We start from the raw sequence: 13,190 nt of genomic DNA on the forward strand, positions 1-13,190 counted from the left end.
GCGCCTGATGGCAAACCAAGATGCTTAAACGTAGCAGCAACGTAGAAATCCAGCTCATGTTTACTTCAACAAGTGTAACTTACACGACACGTTTCAAATCCTTCCTCGGCTACAGACTGAGAGATGAACCTCTATTTTTAATTTCATTTTCTGTCATTCTTTCTCTTGCAGTCTAAGAAAAACGTAAGAAAGAGCACAAGACGAGACGAGAAGCGTTTAAAAATGAAAATGAATTTCTGCAAAATAAAAACAGAAGAAAAGAGGAAGAAAAACTTAAATAAAAGCCGAACGTTTGTGTAGAACTATTCCGACAAAGGAAATAATAATAATAATAAGCTATTTTTAATGAGGAATGAAGTTAATACACAGCTGGTAAACCATCTAGCACAGATCAGTGTACAGTATATACAGTCGTTTTGTTTGTTTCCGCTTATTCAAGCTCTAACGCATCACAACTTATTGTTATACACGCTACAAATAGAAATAATTTAATACCAACGTAAATGATCTATTCAGAAACGCTAAAAGTTCCAAAGAGCACACTTTTACACCGTCACGCAGCTCCGTTCTGCTGATAGAACCCAAATAAACGAAAGAAAACTAAATACCTGTTAATGTTTCCACTTGGATTTTTCAAGCAAGGTTATAATCACTAATAAATAAGCTTTTGTAAAACTTTAACATGTTGTACATTGTACAAAAAAAGCCAGTCCTCCCCGTAACGGCGGCCTGAAAGCCGAGCGAGAGGCCGTGTTCGTCCTCTTTTGTGCGTGTCTCGGTACACGTCCATGAAGTGTTCGCGTCCGCAAAGTCGTCTTCTAGTTAGTAACGATCTCCTTGTTGTCCTCTATGAAACGAGTGAAGCGGAAGTGCGTGCCGTTCTCCACGCCGGCCATCTTCTCCAGCCCGGCCAGTGCCGCGTTGGGTTCGGAGCTGTGGAGCCTGTCCATGCGGCCCGTCAGCCCGCCGATGGGCGAGCTGCCCCCGTTCCCCACGCTCCCGGACAGGGCCGGCGGCAAGCCCCCGTTCTGGATCACGGATATCTCGTTGGTCTTCATGGCCAGGCCGTTAGAGAAGGCGGCGGCGTACTGGTTCCAGAAGCTGGCCGGGTCTCCGTTCCCTGCTCTGCTGTACAAGTCTTTCTGGAAGAGCTCCGGGAACTTGACCGGGTTGGTGCCCAGGAAGGCCATGGGGCCGTCCACGGAGAGTCTGCGGCCTCGCCGGGCCGGGGCGCTGTTCCACATATGAGTACCCATGTGCACCTGGACACAGAGACACAATGGAAAGGTCAGGAAGGTTTACACATTTGGAAAATGATGCAATGGAAAAAATAAAAGTTTATTAAATGAATATTTGTCTCGTTATACATGAACATCTTAGGTTCCTAGTTTGGAACGACGTCCTGTCTTGTCGTCCCAGCCGCCCACTGTTAAACCTTGCATGTACGTCTGCTTCGCCCCGAGCATGTGATCTCGCGGAGCAAGACGAATGTTTGCTCTCCATTTAAACAAACGTACACGCATGCACAAGGTATGCTAAATTAAAACATTTTAAAATGCTCCGCAGGACGCCTCGGCAGACACATGATACCAATTTGGAATTTTCCACAGCGTGGCTAATTTGCTTCGTTCTTCCGAGCCTGTGGCTGGAATTGTTCGGATTCTTCGAAGAAGTAAGCAACGCGTCTCAGATTAGCATTAAGCGCCGCCGCATTTCGAGGTGGGAAAGTCGGGCTTCGGGATGCGGACACGCCCAGGACACTGTTTGTTGTATAATTAATAAATACGCCCTAATTATTGATTCATTCGGGTTTAAAGAGGACATTCGAAACCGGTTAGCGATTTACGCCGCTTCCTGAAAATGAAACCGCCGGTGGGTCGGGTTTCCTCGGTTCTTCACAGGCGACTGGTGCCATCGCGCATGTCCGTAAAATCCCATCAGCTCCTGTGTAGCTTTAACAAGGAGCCTGTTATTGGTGTAATCAAAGGGACTCTCGCGGTTTTTACCAAATAAATTCAAGTAAACAAACATTGAAGCTGGTTGGTGATGGTAAACGCGGTCAGATCCTGTCAGGTGAAGCGTTCCAGGCCGTGCTCCGTCGCTCACACTCGGGTTTCTGCTTCATATTCATATTAATGTGTGACTCAACCTTTCCACTCGTACCTTTATATCATCTCAGCCCTCGTGTTCTCTCTCTACCTGCTTCATTATTACCTCACATCACGTCTAGATACGTTCTGAGTGCTAAATCGAGAAGGAACTTCAACAATGTGGTCAATTTATACAGTATATTACCTTGAGATTGCCTTTGGTGGTGAAGGCTCGCCCGCAGATGGTGCAGGCGAAGGGTTTCTCCCCGGTGTGGGTCCTCTCGTGGATCTGCAGTGCGCTGGAAGAGGAGAACGTCTTCCCACACGTGTTGCAATAGTGCTGCTTGGGCGTCCGTCTCAGAGGCGCGCCCGACAGCACGGGAGACGTAGAAGCCGAGGAGGTGACCAGGCTGGATGGGAAGTCTTTACTCTCGTGTTGGGAGCTCTGGAGGAAACTGTTTTCCATCTTGATTATGGCGGGTAAGGAGCCGACCGAGAGAAGGGACGGTGTGGGACTGGACGCCATGCTGGTGCTGGGCTCAAAGAGCTGAGAGGGCAGGTCTCTCATCTGGTGGGTCAACACGTGTTGCTTGAGATTACCCTTGGTGGAGAAGCCGCGGTTGCAGGCTGTGCAAATGAACGGCCTTTCTTTGGTATGGCTTCGGTAATGGATGTCCAAGGCACTCTGACAGGCGAACGTCTTCCCGCAGATGTCGCACGACGTGTTTCTGGTGGCGCCTCGGTCACGGAAGGGGAAGAGCATGCCCAGAGGGTCTTTCGAGGGGTTCATGGAGGTCAGGTCGAGAGCTCCTAGACCTGAGGAATGGGTCTGCATGAGACAAGCACTTATGTGCTCCAGTGATAGCGCCCTCTGCTGACGTTCCTCCAGACTGGGCGATTTGCGCTGTTGCGGGGCGCCGCCGGTGGGCGACGGAGCCTGCATGGAGGAGGTAGATTCGGAGACGGCTGGACTTCCGGCACTCTCGATGTCACCTTCCGGCGAGGACGAATCGTTAGTAAAGTGATCGCCTTCGATGAAGCCGTTTTCGATTGCTTTAGCTCTGCTCAGCTGGGAATCCTCGACCAGTGCTTGGGACGACACGTTTTTATCCTGATGGTCGACTGCTGAGTGTTCCTGCGGTGTTGGTGACGAGCACAGACTGTCCTGGGAGGCGTCGGCAGATTTCGGCGTGTCTGGAACGCTGCTATCCGGACCGTCTTCCATTCCATCCATGTTATCGTCTGAGAAATCCAGATCATCAAAGTTTCTCTCATCGAACGAGCCAGCGTCGGAGCCCATGGACTCTGGGTAGCTGTCAGGGAGAGGGGTGTTGGGGATCTGGCCACCCATGTGCATACGGATGTGTTGCTGCAGGACGACAGCGTTGGTGAATTTCTTCTGGCAGATCGGGCAAGAGTGCTGCACCCTCAGTGGTGGCATGGCACGGTGGATGCTGTAATGGGTCTTCAGGTTTCCTTTAGTAGTGAAGGCACGGCCGCAGACCTTGCACTTGTAGGGCCGTTCTCCGGTATGGGTACGATAGTGCATCTTCAGCGCACTATGGCAGCTGAGAACACGATGGCAGATCACACACTCGTTAGGATCGGTCACTTTCCTGTCGATGTTCTCCACCAGCTGCTGCAGTTTGGATGTTTCCGAACCCTGCAGAGGATCCAGGAGGCCTCCGAACGGAAACTTGGCCTTAAACTGCTCGGTCATCAGCGGCATCAGTGGGTTGGTGGCCATGGGAGGGCTGTTGGAGGTCGTGTACTCGATCTTACTCCCACCCGAAGAGCTCGTGTTCATTATGAAGGCGGGGGGCTGAATGCTTTCTTCAGTTTTCCCGTTTGAGGTAGGCAAAGTTGCGAAGTCGCCCTCTTCTGACGCACCGTCGCTGCTTTTCGTGGAAGGCTCGACCGGACCTGAGTCGCTCTTACTAGAGTGGGAGGGGCTCGTGATTGCCACCGAATAATTCTCCTCCTTTTTAATAAACGGCGGGAGGCTGGACATCGTCGGCGGGAGCAACATGCCGACCGACGAGCTTAGAGTGGACAGGACGGGCTTACTATCTAACCAGGTGGTGACCGGCTTCTCCGGCGTCATCGACATGCCATACGGAATACCAGTGCCTGTTGGGATGTTGTCTAAATGCTCCGGTACTGGGTAAGGGTTCATTTGAATGTGAGGGTACTTCTCTTTATGACGCTGGAAGTGAACCTTTAAGTTGCCGCGAGTCGAAAAGCGGTTGCCACAGATGTTGCATTTGTACGGCCTCTCTCCCGTATGCGAGCGTAAGTGGATCTGCAAGGCACTGTCGCTCCCAAACACCTTGGCACAAAACCTGCACTTGTGTTTGAAAAACGCCTCCTCCGAGCTGCTCTTGGGCTCGAAGGAAGTCACGTTGGGCGGCTTGCCTTTTCTCTGCTGGGCCAGCGCGGAGAGTGAGTTGAGATCCTCTACGGTGGTTCCAATGCTAGGTAGAGCGCTGGAGAACATGGGGTTACCCGGTGGAGGCTGAGGTAGAAGTGAGTTAGCCACAGGGTTCAGCAGGCTTCCGATCCCGAAGGCTGGCGTAGACGGTTTCGCCAGCGACGGGTTCCCTAGCTGCGAGTGCAGACCTCCGGCGTATCCGGCTCTCGTCTCGGACGTCTGGGTGTTCACCACAGCTGCCCCCAGTGTTCCCAGACTCTGAGATGGCTCTCTCATGTTGGAGTTGATTTGAGGTAGCTGTGCAGCACTGGCTATCTGTTTCAGGGTGCTGATGCTGGCAGACTGGCTGGCCAGGCTCTGCGCTAGCCCCGCCGCAACAGCCAACTGCTGGGACAAGTGGGAGCTTAGTGTTGTAAGTGGGTTGGTGGATGATGCCAGGGTCCTGGGGGAGGAAGTGGGTGGTACCTGGAGCTCGGGTGACTGGGATGCCAGCAGGAGAATTTGGTGACGAATCTGCTCGATCAGCTGCAGCTGGTGAATCTGCTGCTGTTGTAGGGCTAAAAGTTGCTCCATGAGAGCAGGAACTGCAATCCTTTGGCCTCCCGCTGATCTCGTCTCCTGAGAGAACTGGGCCACGGCCACTTTGGTGCTCCGGAGGTTTTCAATGATAACGTTACTATTCATCACGGAGAAGCGTCCCAGCTCGGCCAGATTACCCAGTTGAGGTAGTGAGGCTGAGATAGTGGAGCTGCCCAGATTGGATCCAGTACTACCTCTGCCGTCAGGACTTCCTTCACTGCTCCCGTCGACGGGACTCCTTCCTCCAACGTGCACAATTCCTTCATCCTGGGCGGCAGACATATCCACGTCCATGTCTTCTTCCTCCACTTCGCCTTCTTCCTCCTCTTCTTTATCCAGTGACTCGTGGTCTAACAGGTCGACGCACTCCTCCTGATCGGCGCCGTTATTCGCCTCGTTCCTGTTCTCGTCGGGATTACGGGGAGACGAACCCGGGGAGAAGGTCCCGGAAGGAGACACGGGATTTTCGTTCACGAACAGAACCAATTGATTCTTCGCGCAGCTCTTCCGGTGGTCCTCGAGATCCGACGGTTCAAAGAACTCGGCGCAGCATCTGCCACAGATGTGGGCACCCGGGTCCTTGCAAGGGGGGTCGTCCAGCCTGGGCTCTGCTTCCCCTGAAAGGATGAGACAGAGGGGTGGAAATGGAACAGGGGGGAGACGGAGACAGAGAGAACAATGTGATTAGTGATTTGAGATGTTCTGCAGCTGAAGAAGCAGCTTTATGTGTTGAATTCTTTTCTCACTAATCCTCTGCTAATCAGTTTAACATTTATCCTGTTTATAGACGTAAAACGAGCATCAACAAAGGAACAATACAAGTAGATCTGAGAAAAGTTGTTCCACAACCGAGCTGTCTGATCCAGGGCTAGAAAAAAAAGCCGAACAAAAAGATGAGATCTTCTGAAGGCGTCTCGAATCCCCCCCAACCTCAGGTGATCATTTTCATCAGACAATCCATTCAAACATGAAAAACGATGAAGTGAGGACAAAGGGGCCTAATGAAATTTCATAGTGAGCCATTGATTTCCAATATTTCATACTTCGCAGTGTCCACTCGGCACAAATCAGCCCTTCGACGGACTTATTAGACTTTCAATTTGCCGTCGACTCTTCAGCTCGGCTCGTTTACGTCTCGGGCGGGCCGTTCCCGCAGCCGAACTGATTCCTGTCCAGACGGCCTGCAATCGAGGCCTGACGAGAACGAGCGCTGAAGACTCAAGTGTGTACACACCGGCTTGATTCAGCACCTCGTTCGTCTAACTCGTATATTCATTATATAATATATAAACGTAGGTTTTCATTTTGATTAAAGTGCTTTTGGTAGCAGAAACAATGTGCATTAATGTGTAATAATTGTTTTATTAAATTAAGGCATGAGCAGATTAATCATTAAGATGTATCATTACAGACTACACACAAAATAAATAAACTGTAGTGGAGAAAAATCACTTGCTGAATGCGTAACAATATGTAAATATACCATATAGTTAAATATAAGAGCTCAAAGCATAATGACTAGTTTTAAAAGACAGCAAGAGCAACTTTTTGTCCCTCCCTCGCCCCTCTGGGACTCTATGTGGCCTCATTCCAGACTTCCATCTTTCCTTCTCTCTCTCTCTCTCTCTCTCTCTCTCTCCCTTTGCTTCCCCTCCTCTTCGTATCTTCCAAAAAAAATCTTGCTGTTTTACATACAAGTTGATTTACAAATTGCAATTTTCTACGAATCCTTTCATTGTGCGCCTCTGCCCTCTACATTTTCATCAGCATGGGGATTCATTTGCAAATGAAACCCCCGCAGAAGTGTGTCCCGGCCCTGCCGGGAGACAGGACGGCTCCCCATTGTTCCCCAGCATGGGAGCGTCGGAGCAGGACAGAGGGGGTGAGGGTCTCGCCCGCTCAGCGTGGCCGTCCCTAGAACAGATCCTCTTTAATTCGAGGATTATCCTCCCTCGGTGTTTCTCCGCACCCCAAACGTCAGATAAAGGCTAAAGTTGCCATGGCACCAAAGCCGTGCCTCGCACCGACGCCGTGCCCGCCGGACGGGAAAAGTCAACTTTATGCTGAAAAGTTTTTAATATAATAACAGAAGAGGGTCTAGGTTTGGGTAATGAGGGGGAAAGGAGTTTAATTTAGTCCGAGGGGGGAAGGGGTGAGTTGCGTACGGGTTCTGATAAAGCCTGTAATCTAATCCCTGCGTGTTACCTTAAGTGCATATCTCAACTCCAGTCCTGAAACACAAACCCAGTGGAGCTGAAGTAAGTTCTGTACCAAGAAAACAATATCAGGGAAATCTTACTAGGTCTTTATATTTTCTGCAACAAGTCGCTCTCAAAATCTGATTTGATAAAAAAAGAGGATCAATTTAAATAGAAATAAAACAAGGGGTAATTAATATTAAAGTGTACGCATATAGTTGTGGTGTATACATATATTTATAACATATTTATAAAGCAAGAAAAAATCAAAAAGTCCCTCCAGCCTTTTAAATTCTTATGTTAAATAGAAATTATTAATTTTTAATAATTAAAAGCATTAGAGAAGCTGATGCAACAGTTTGGTACCTGTAAATGTACAGATATTTTATACTCTCGAGAAGCTACTATAGGTACATTTTGTTCCTTTGTATCATCTTTAGCAATTTATTATATATAAATGTGAATATCTTTTCAGTATAATAGATAGCACAAATAATTCGATAAAATTGAGCAATTAAAATAAAATAGAATTAGATTGATATGAAATGGTACATCGCCTGGCATCACAAGTCCTGCAGTTTAAGAAAGTGTGGCAGGAAAGACGAATGGCCTTCAGCATTTAATAAACACAAAAATAAATAAATAAATAAATATATTAAGTAAGTAAAGTAAGTAAATAAATAAAATAAGTAATAAAATAAATAATAGTAGGGATTATATGTAGAATTATATAGAACTAGATGTAGACACAATTACACCCAAACATTAAACGTATCATCACACTGTGTATGTGTGTGTGAGTATATGTGTGTATATATATATATATATATATATATATATATATATATATATATATATATATATATATATATGCACACATTAAAAAAAAAAATCCCTCCACGTTCCCCTGATTTAACACTCCTACACTTCTACACTCCTACCCTAAATGATGTGGTGTATCATCATACTCATATATTCATCCCTAGATGTCTGTATAAACGTAGTATTACAGCTTTAATGCACGTTTTTATTTTGTTGGAGTGTGTATACATTTTGTATACCTATATATTTATGTATAATTATAAGTATATATTAATATTGAATATAATGCTCAGTCTTTAATGAATCTGCACATAAATGTCGGTGCATGGTGGAGTGATAGATTCAGATCTTGTCTTAAATCTGATTTGCAAGGTTAAAGAGGATTAATGTGTTAGCCTAAAATAAAGCCATAATTTTACGGTGAACCCGACTTCACAGGGCTGTAGATTTGGGATCTAAAAGTGCTACAGGCCGAAGCAGCTCCAATAAATAAAGGAAATCAAGATAAACAGGAAGTAACAAAAATCAGACAGTTAAATTTACATAAAGGGCATCAGAGAGTTTTGAAGAGTTTCTGTTCACTTGCTTTTCATTTGCACCTTCGTGCCAGCTCTTCCTCACCCCGTCTGTCTCGTCCAGCCTTTTAGGAAACGTCTCTATGAACACTAGATGGGGTTCCTGTGAAGCTCTTCTCTGGTCAGCATGTGTTTGGCCTGTGCACCAGTGACATGCTTTAAGCGGGAGGGGTGTGAAAGGGGGCTTAACAAAGCAAAGCTGAGTCCTCAAGGCCACTTCCAAACTCGAACCATGGGGGGAAAAAAGGCGAGCAACCAAATCCCTGTTGATTGTCAGAATCCAGTACTATTTGTTTGTGTGTGTAGGGTTGTAAGCTCTCTCTGGTTGAATCTCTCTCTGGGTGGCAAGTGTGTTTGCTGGGGCGAAAAGGGAAAACAGACACCCCCCCCCCCCCCCCCCCCCTCTCTTAAAGACCCCCAGTTAAGCAACAGTTCCTGCTAGGCTGGCTTTGAGCAGCCACTCTGGGGGTCAGTGATGCAGTACACATAGACATGCAGTGAACTGATTTCGTCTCAACTTATCACAGGAGGAGGCTGGCAAAGGTTAAACCAGCTTCACGTCCCGCTCTCCGTCATGGGCCGACAGGAAGCTTTCGCTTTTACTTTTCGGCTGGACCGTGTTGGTGGGATTTAGACCCGGAGTCAGAATTTATTCAGCTTCTTGGGCCTCGTATTTTCTGCTATATGTTGTTTGTGTGGTTTTATTTTTGCATAAGGAGTCAGGATCAAGGAACAGGGCTGAGGGGGAAAGGAATTAGGTTAGGCCCGTCCTGTGCATGCGTGTCAACAGGTTGTGCATTTCAGGCAGGGCCAGAAATTAGAAATATTAGGATCGGTCAGCTGACACAGAATGACAAAAGCTGCTTGTCATTTTCTTTATTGAATTTAATTCACTGATGTTTCTCAAAATTTAAGCAAAATCACTTGATCTATTTTCTGTGCACACACTTTCCAAATTACTGCTGCATTTTAGTACAAATTTCTTATTTTTGTCATGTTTAGAACTGACACTGTGAGGTTAAAAGTTTTTATATATAATAATAATCTTAATCGTGGGTTCCTGCGTCTTTATATTTTATGACAGAAAATACATTATCCATTGTCAGAAGGGAAAATTGGCTAAATTAATTCTACAAAACGTATTTTAATAAGCATAATTAAAATTTTAAGCTGCATTTAATTAATCTAGAAACCTGTAAAACACGCATCATAACTTTTTATTCATTTACTTATTTCATTTGCAAGTATAGTGTATTTTTTTCTGATAGAAATTGTGTATGCAAATTTGGTGCACATTTTTTTCCTTTTTCAAGGCTCTTAATTGTGAATTTATTTCTCATATAGAAGCACGACGTGTTATTTCTTTGAACAAACAAGTTCTGATAATACAAGAGCACCAGAACGGAAAGAAGCGCATCTGATTATCCAGGTTCTTCATCTGCAGAGTTTCCGTGATTATTGTTGATCAAAAAGATTAATCAAAGGGGCGATTAAAATCATCTGATCAGCATTTAGGTGGCAAAATAGTTCAAAGAAAAGTTTTCATGTTATTGAAAAGCTTTTCACCTCCCGCACTATTTGGAAACAATGCGGGAAAATCACATTTAAAAAAGCGCAATTGCGTAAAAATCGAGTGAAGTTTGATTTCTTAATCTTAAACTCTTCTCACATCAAAACCTCAGCCAAATCAAACCTGATATCAAACCCCGAACAGTGCAGGAGTGATAAAAGTGATAAATATTTTGCAAAGGAGACTTTTAAACCAACAGGCCTGTTTATAGCGCCTCATGCTTTTAAATGCGCAAATCTGTTTTATTATCCTGAAAAGGGAAAAACAATCTCACCCTTAAAAACTGTCGTCCTAAACATGTAGAAAAACTTTTCTGACTGAAAAAAATAATAATAATAATTTTACAAAAGCGTCTACACAAACTAATATTATAGCAGCCCGTATTAAACAGTATATAGTGGCGTACTTTCTGTGCTTGTGCAAATAATAAAGATTTCATCTTGATTGTTAGCCTACGTTAATAATAAAGTATTTTAAGGGGTCTTAAAAAGCCCTGTCCTTACACAAAATGTCTCCTCATTTATTTAATCACTTTCGATGATCAGTTTTCAGATTTCTGCACTTTAAAATAATTGATTAGAATAAAATCGATTATAATCCGACATGTTTTAGAATTGAATTTCTTTCTTTCACCGACTCACTACTTTATGAGCAAAGTTTCATCAAGATTAGTGACTGAACTGCTTCACACAAGCCACGGAAAGAATTAAGCTAAGCGCATTAGATATAAAGCAGCCCGATTAATAATAAAACCTGTTTGGATGAAGTGTGGAAAGTTGGTGCGACACGAATCTCCGAAATTTAGCCGAACAAATAAAGCAAATCCAGCAGCCTGGTTAGAATCTGATACACTTATAGAGTTTCTGCCATTAAAATCGATTAAAATAAAACCTTATAGTTAAAATAGGGGTAAAATAAGTGTAAAATGTACTTTATTTCTGATAAATATATAATTTAATAGCAGAACTGTTGGTTTTAGTTCATATCGCACTCGTGTTCTTTATTTACGCGCATAACGGAAAATGAAAGCAGGAACGACAAACTTTTGTGGGACCCAAACGGTCACGGTTTTCTTCCCCTCCTTCCATTTTTTAATCAGTGCTTAAGGAGGAAATGCTGTAAATAATCCAAAACCTTAAAACAACCCGAACAGCACAAAACCTTTCTATTTCTGCGCCAAATGGAAACATGAAAACATGAAAGAATGCATTTTACGCTTTCGGTTTTGCGAATTGTGGTGAAATTTGGTCAAACTGATAAAAGTCACTCCTGATTATTTTGTACAAGAGGGAAAGGCATTCGGCTATGATAAATGGGCCCGACTGTGTTAAAAAAAAAAAGGAACACATGAATTATGAGAAATATTGCGACATTTTCGCACTCCGAGCACCTGCAAAAGCTGCTTACAAGAAAAACCAAACATCCGAATTTAAAAGTAACTTCAACACAAATCAAGCCGAATCGAGTGTAAAACTCAGCCTATGAAGTAAGGAAATTGAATGAATATAGATAAAAGTATTTAAATGAAAGTACAGAAGTAGTTCAAAAGTGGCTCAGCGTTAGACAACATGCTTCTGTTAATCTCTACCTCAACACGTCCCTCTTCAGAGAACGGAAGAAAGTCCCCCCGCACAAAAAAGGAAAAGAAAAAAAACACAACAAACCCTCTTAAAACAAAGTGGGAAGTAATAAATGCACTAAAGAAGCCTGGAAAGCGAGGCATCATGACCGGGACTTACCATCGTGCTCCTGGCCGGCCGGCTGCGGTTCGGACTGGATATGCTGCGGCTTCGCTTGCTTTCTCCGCGACATGCTGACTCGAGCATGGGCCGCGCAGCACTCAAAAAGCAATCGCTCCAAAAAACTTCCCAGAAATCACGGCCACCCAGTCCATTCAGCGCGCATGTGTCCCGTTATGATTATCAATAATGCCTTACAATTAATCATACGGCGAGAGAGGGGAGAAAAGAGAGAGAGAGGGGGAGAGAGAGGAGAGAGAGAGAGAGAGAGAGAGAGAGAGAGAGAGAGAGGGAGGGATGGGTGGATGAATGTGAAAAGCGATTGGCACCTCGCCAGCCCCCCCTATTCAAATGAAGTCTCTTTAATCAATTAGCCGCTGATTTGCTGGGGACTCTTGTCTCTCCGGCTGCTCCCACCCAATGAGTCCATTCGAGTCTGGAAGAAAGGCTGGATTTCTCTCTTTTTTTGTGGTGTGTGTGCGCGCTAACTCCCCTTACACACTTTAACCATTCTTGGTTTATACCAGCAGCTCGACGAGTAAAAGGTTTATCTGCAGGAATGTCAATTTTTGGGGTGAAATTCTTGCGTTATGGTTTGTCGCTCCAAGTTCCCACGCGTCCAAGTTTCGCGTAAAGGTCGTGGAAAGCATCCAGATCGGTTCTGCGCGGCGAGCTCTTTCCTTTTCAGACTCAAGACTGGCATCAAAACTTCACTTGGTATGGAAGCGAACTCGGTACAGAAGTACCATAAAGTCGTTTGTTCCTAAAGGAACAAAAAAAAAAAAAAAAAAAAAAAAAAACAGCGTGTCGGTTCAGTGCGTCACGGCGCACCGGGTCCGCAGAACGTGTCGAAAATCCGCAAATCAGATTGCTTCGATTAGCGTCAGCCGGGATGAGTAACCCCGCGTTTTCATCACGCACCGCGTCCAGCCAACAAACAAACTTTAAGGGCCCTCACAGGGACTGTGAGAAAGCAGGAGCCCGGCCCATCTGCGCTCTGATTGGTCACTGTTGCGCTCCATCATCGGCAGCTCGGTCCGCATCTCTCTCACTCCCGCACACCGAGCGGTCAGTGAGATGTTCCTCAGCTGGTTTAATACACGCCGTGCAGGGGAAATGACCTCCGAAAAGCTGTGCGCACACTCGCTTTATATAAAATTAATACTTTTATCCGATTTAATACATT

At 45.2% G+C, this 13,190-nt stretch overlaps 1 protein-coding gene across 1 annotated transcript; it reads right to left on the minus strand.

Moving 5' to 3' along the window:
* Positions 1–320: 320 nt before the first annotated feature.
* Positions 321–12,774, minus strand: sall1a (spalt-like transcription factor 1a). Its single transcript, XM_062989799.1, has 3 exons — positions 12,005–12,774; positions 2,296–5,717; positions 321–1,262 (listed from the first exon to the last, which is right to left on the minus strand). The coding sequence occupies exons 1-3, from the start codon at positions 12,075–12,077 to the stop codon at positions 819–821; spliced, it is 3,939 nt and encodes a 1,312-aa protein (XP_062845869.1). The 5' UTR covers positions 12,078–12,774; the 3' UTR covers positions 321–818.
* Positions 12,775–13,190: the final 416 nt, after the last annotated feature.

Source organism: Trichomycterus rosablanca, chromosome 27, assembly GCF_030014385.1.
Source record: "Trichomycterus rosablanca isolate fTriRos1 chromosome 27, fTriRos1.hap1, whole genome shotgun sequence".
NCBI lineage: Eukaryota > Metazoa > Chordata > Actinopteri > Siluriformes > Trichomycteridae > Trichomycterus > Trichomycterus rosablanca.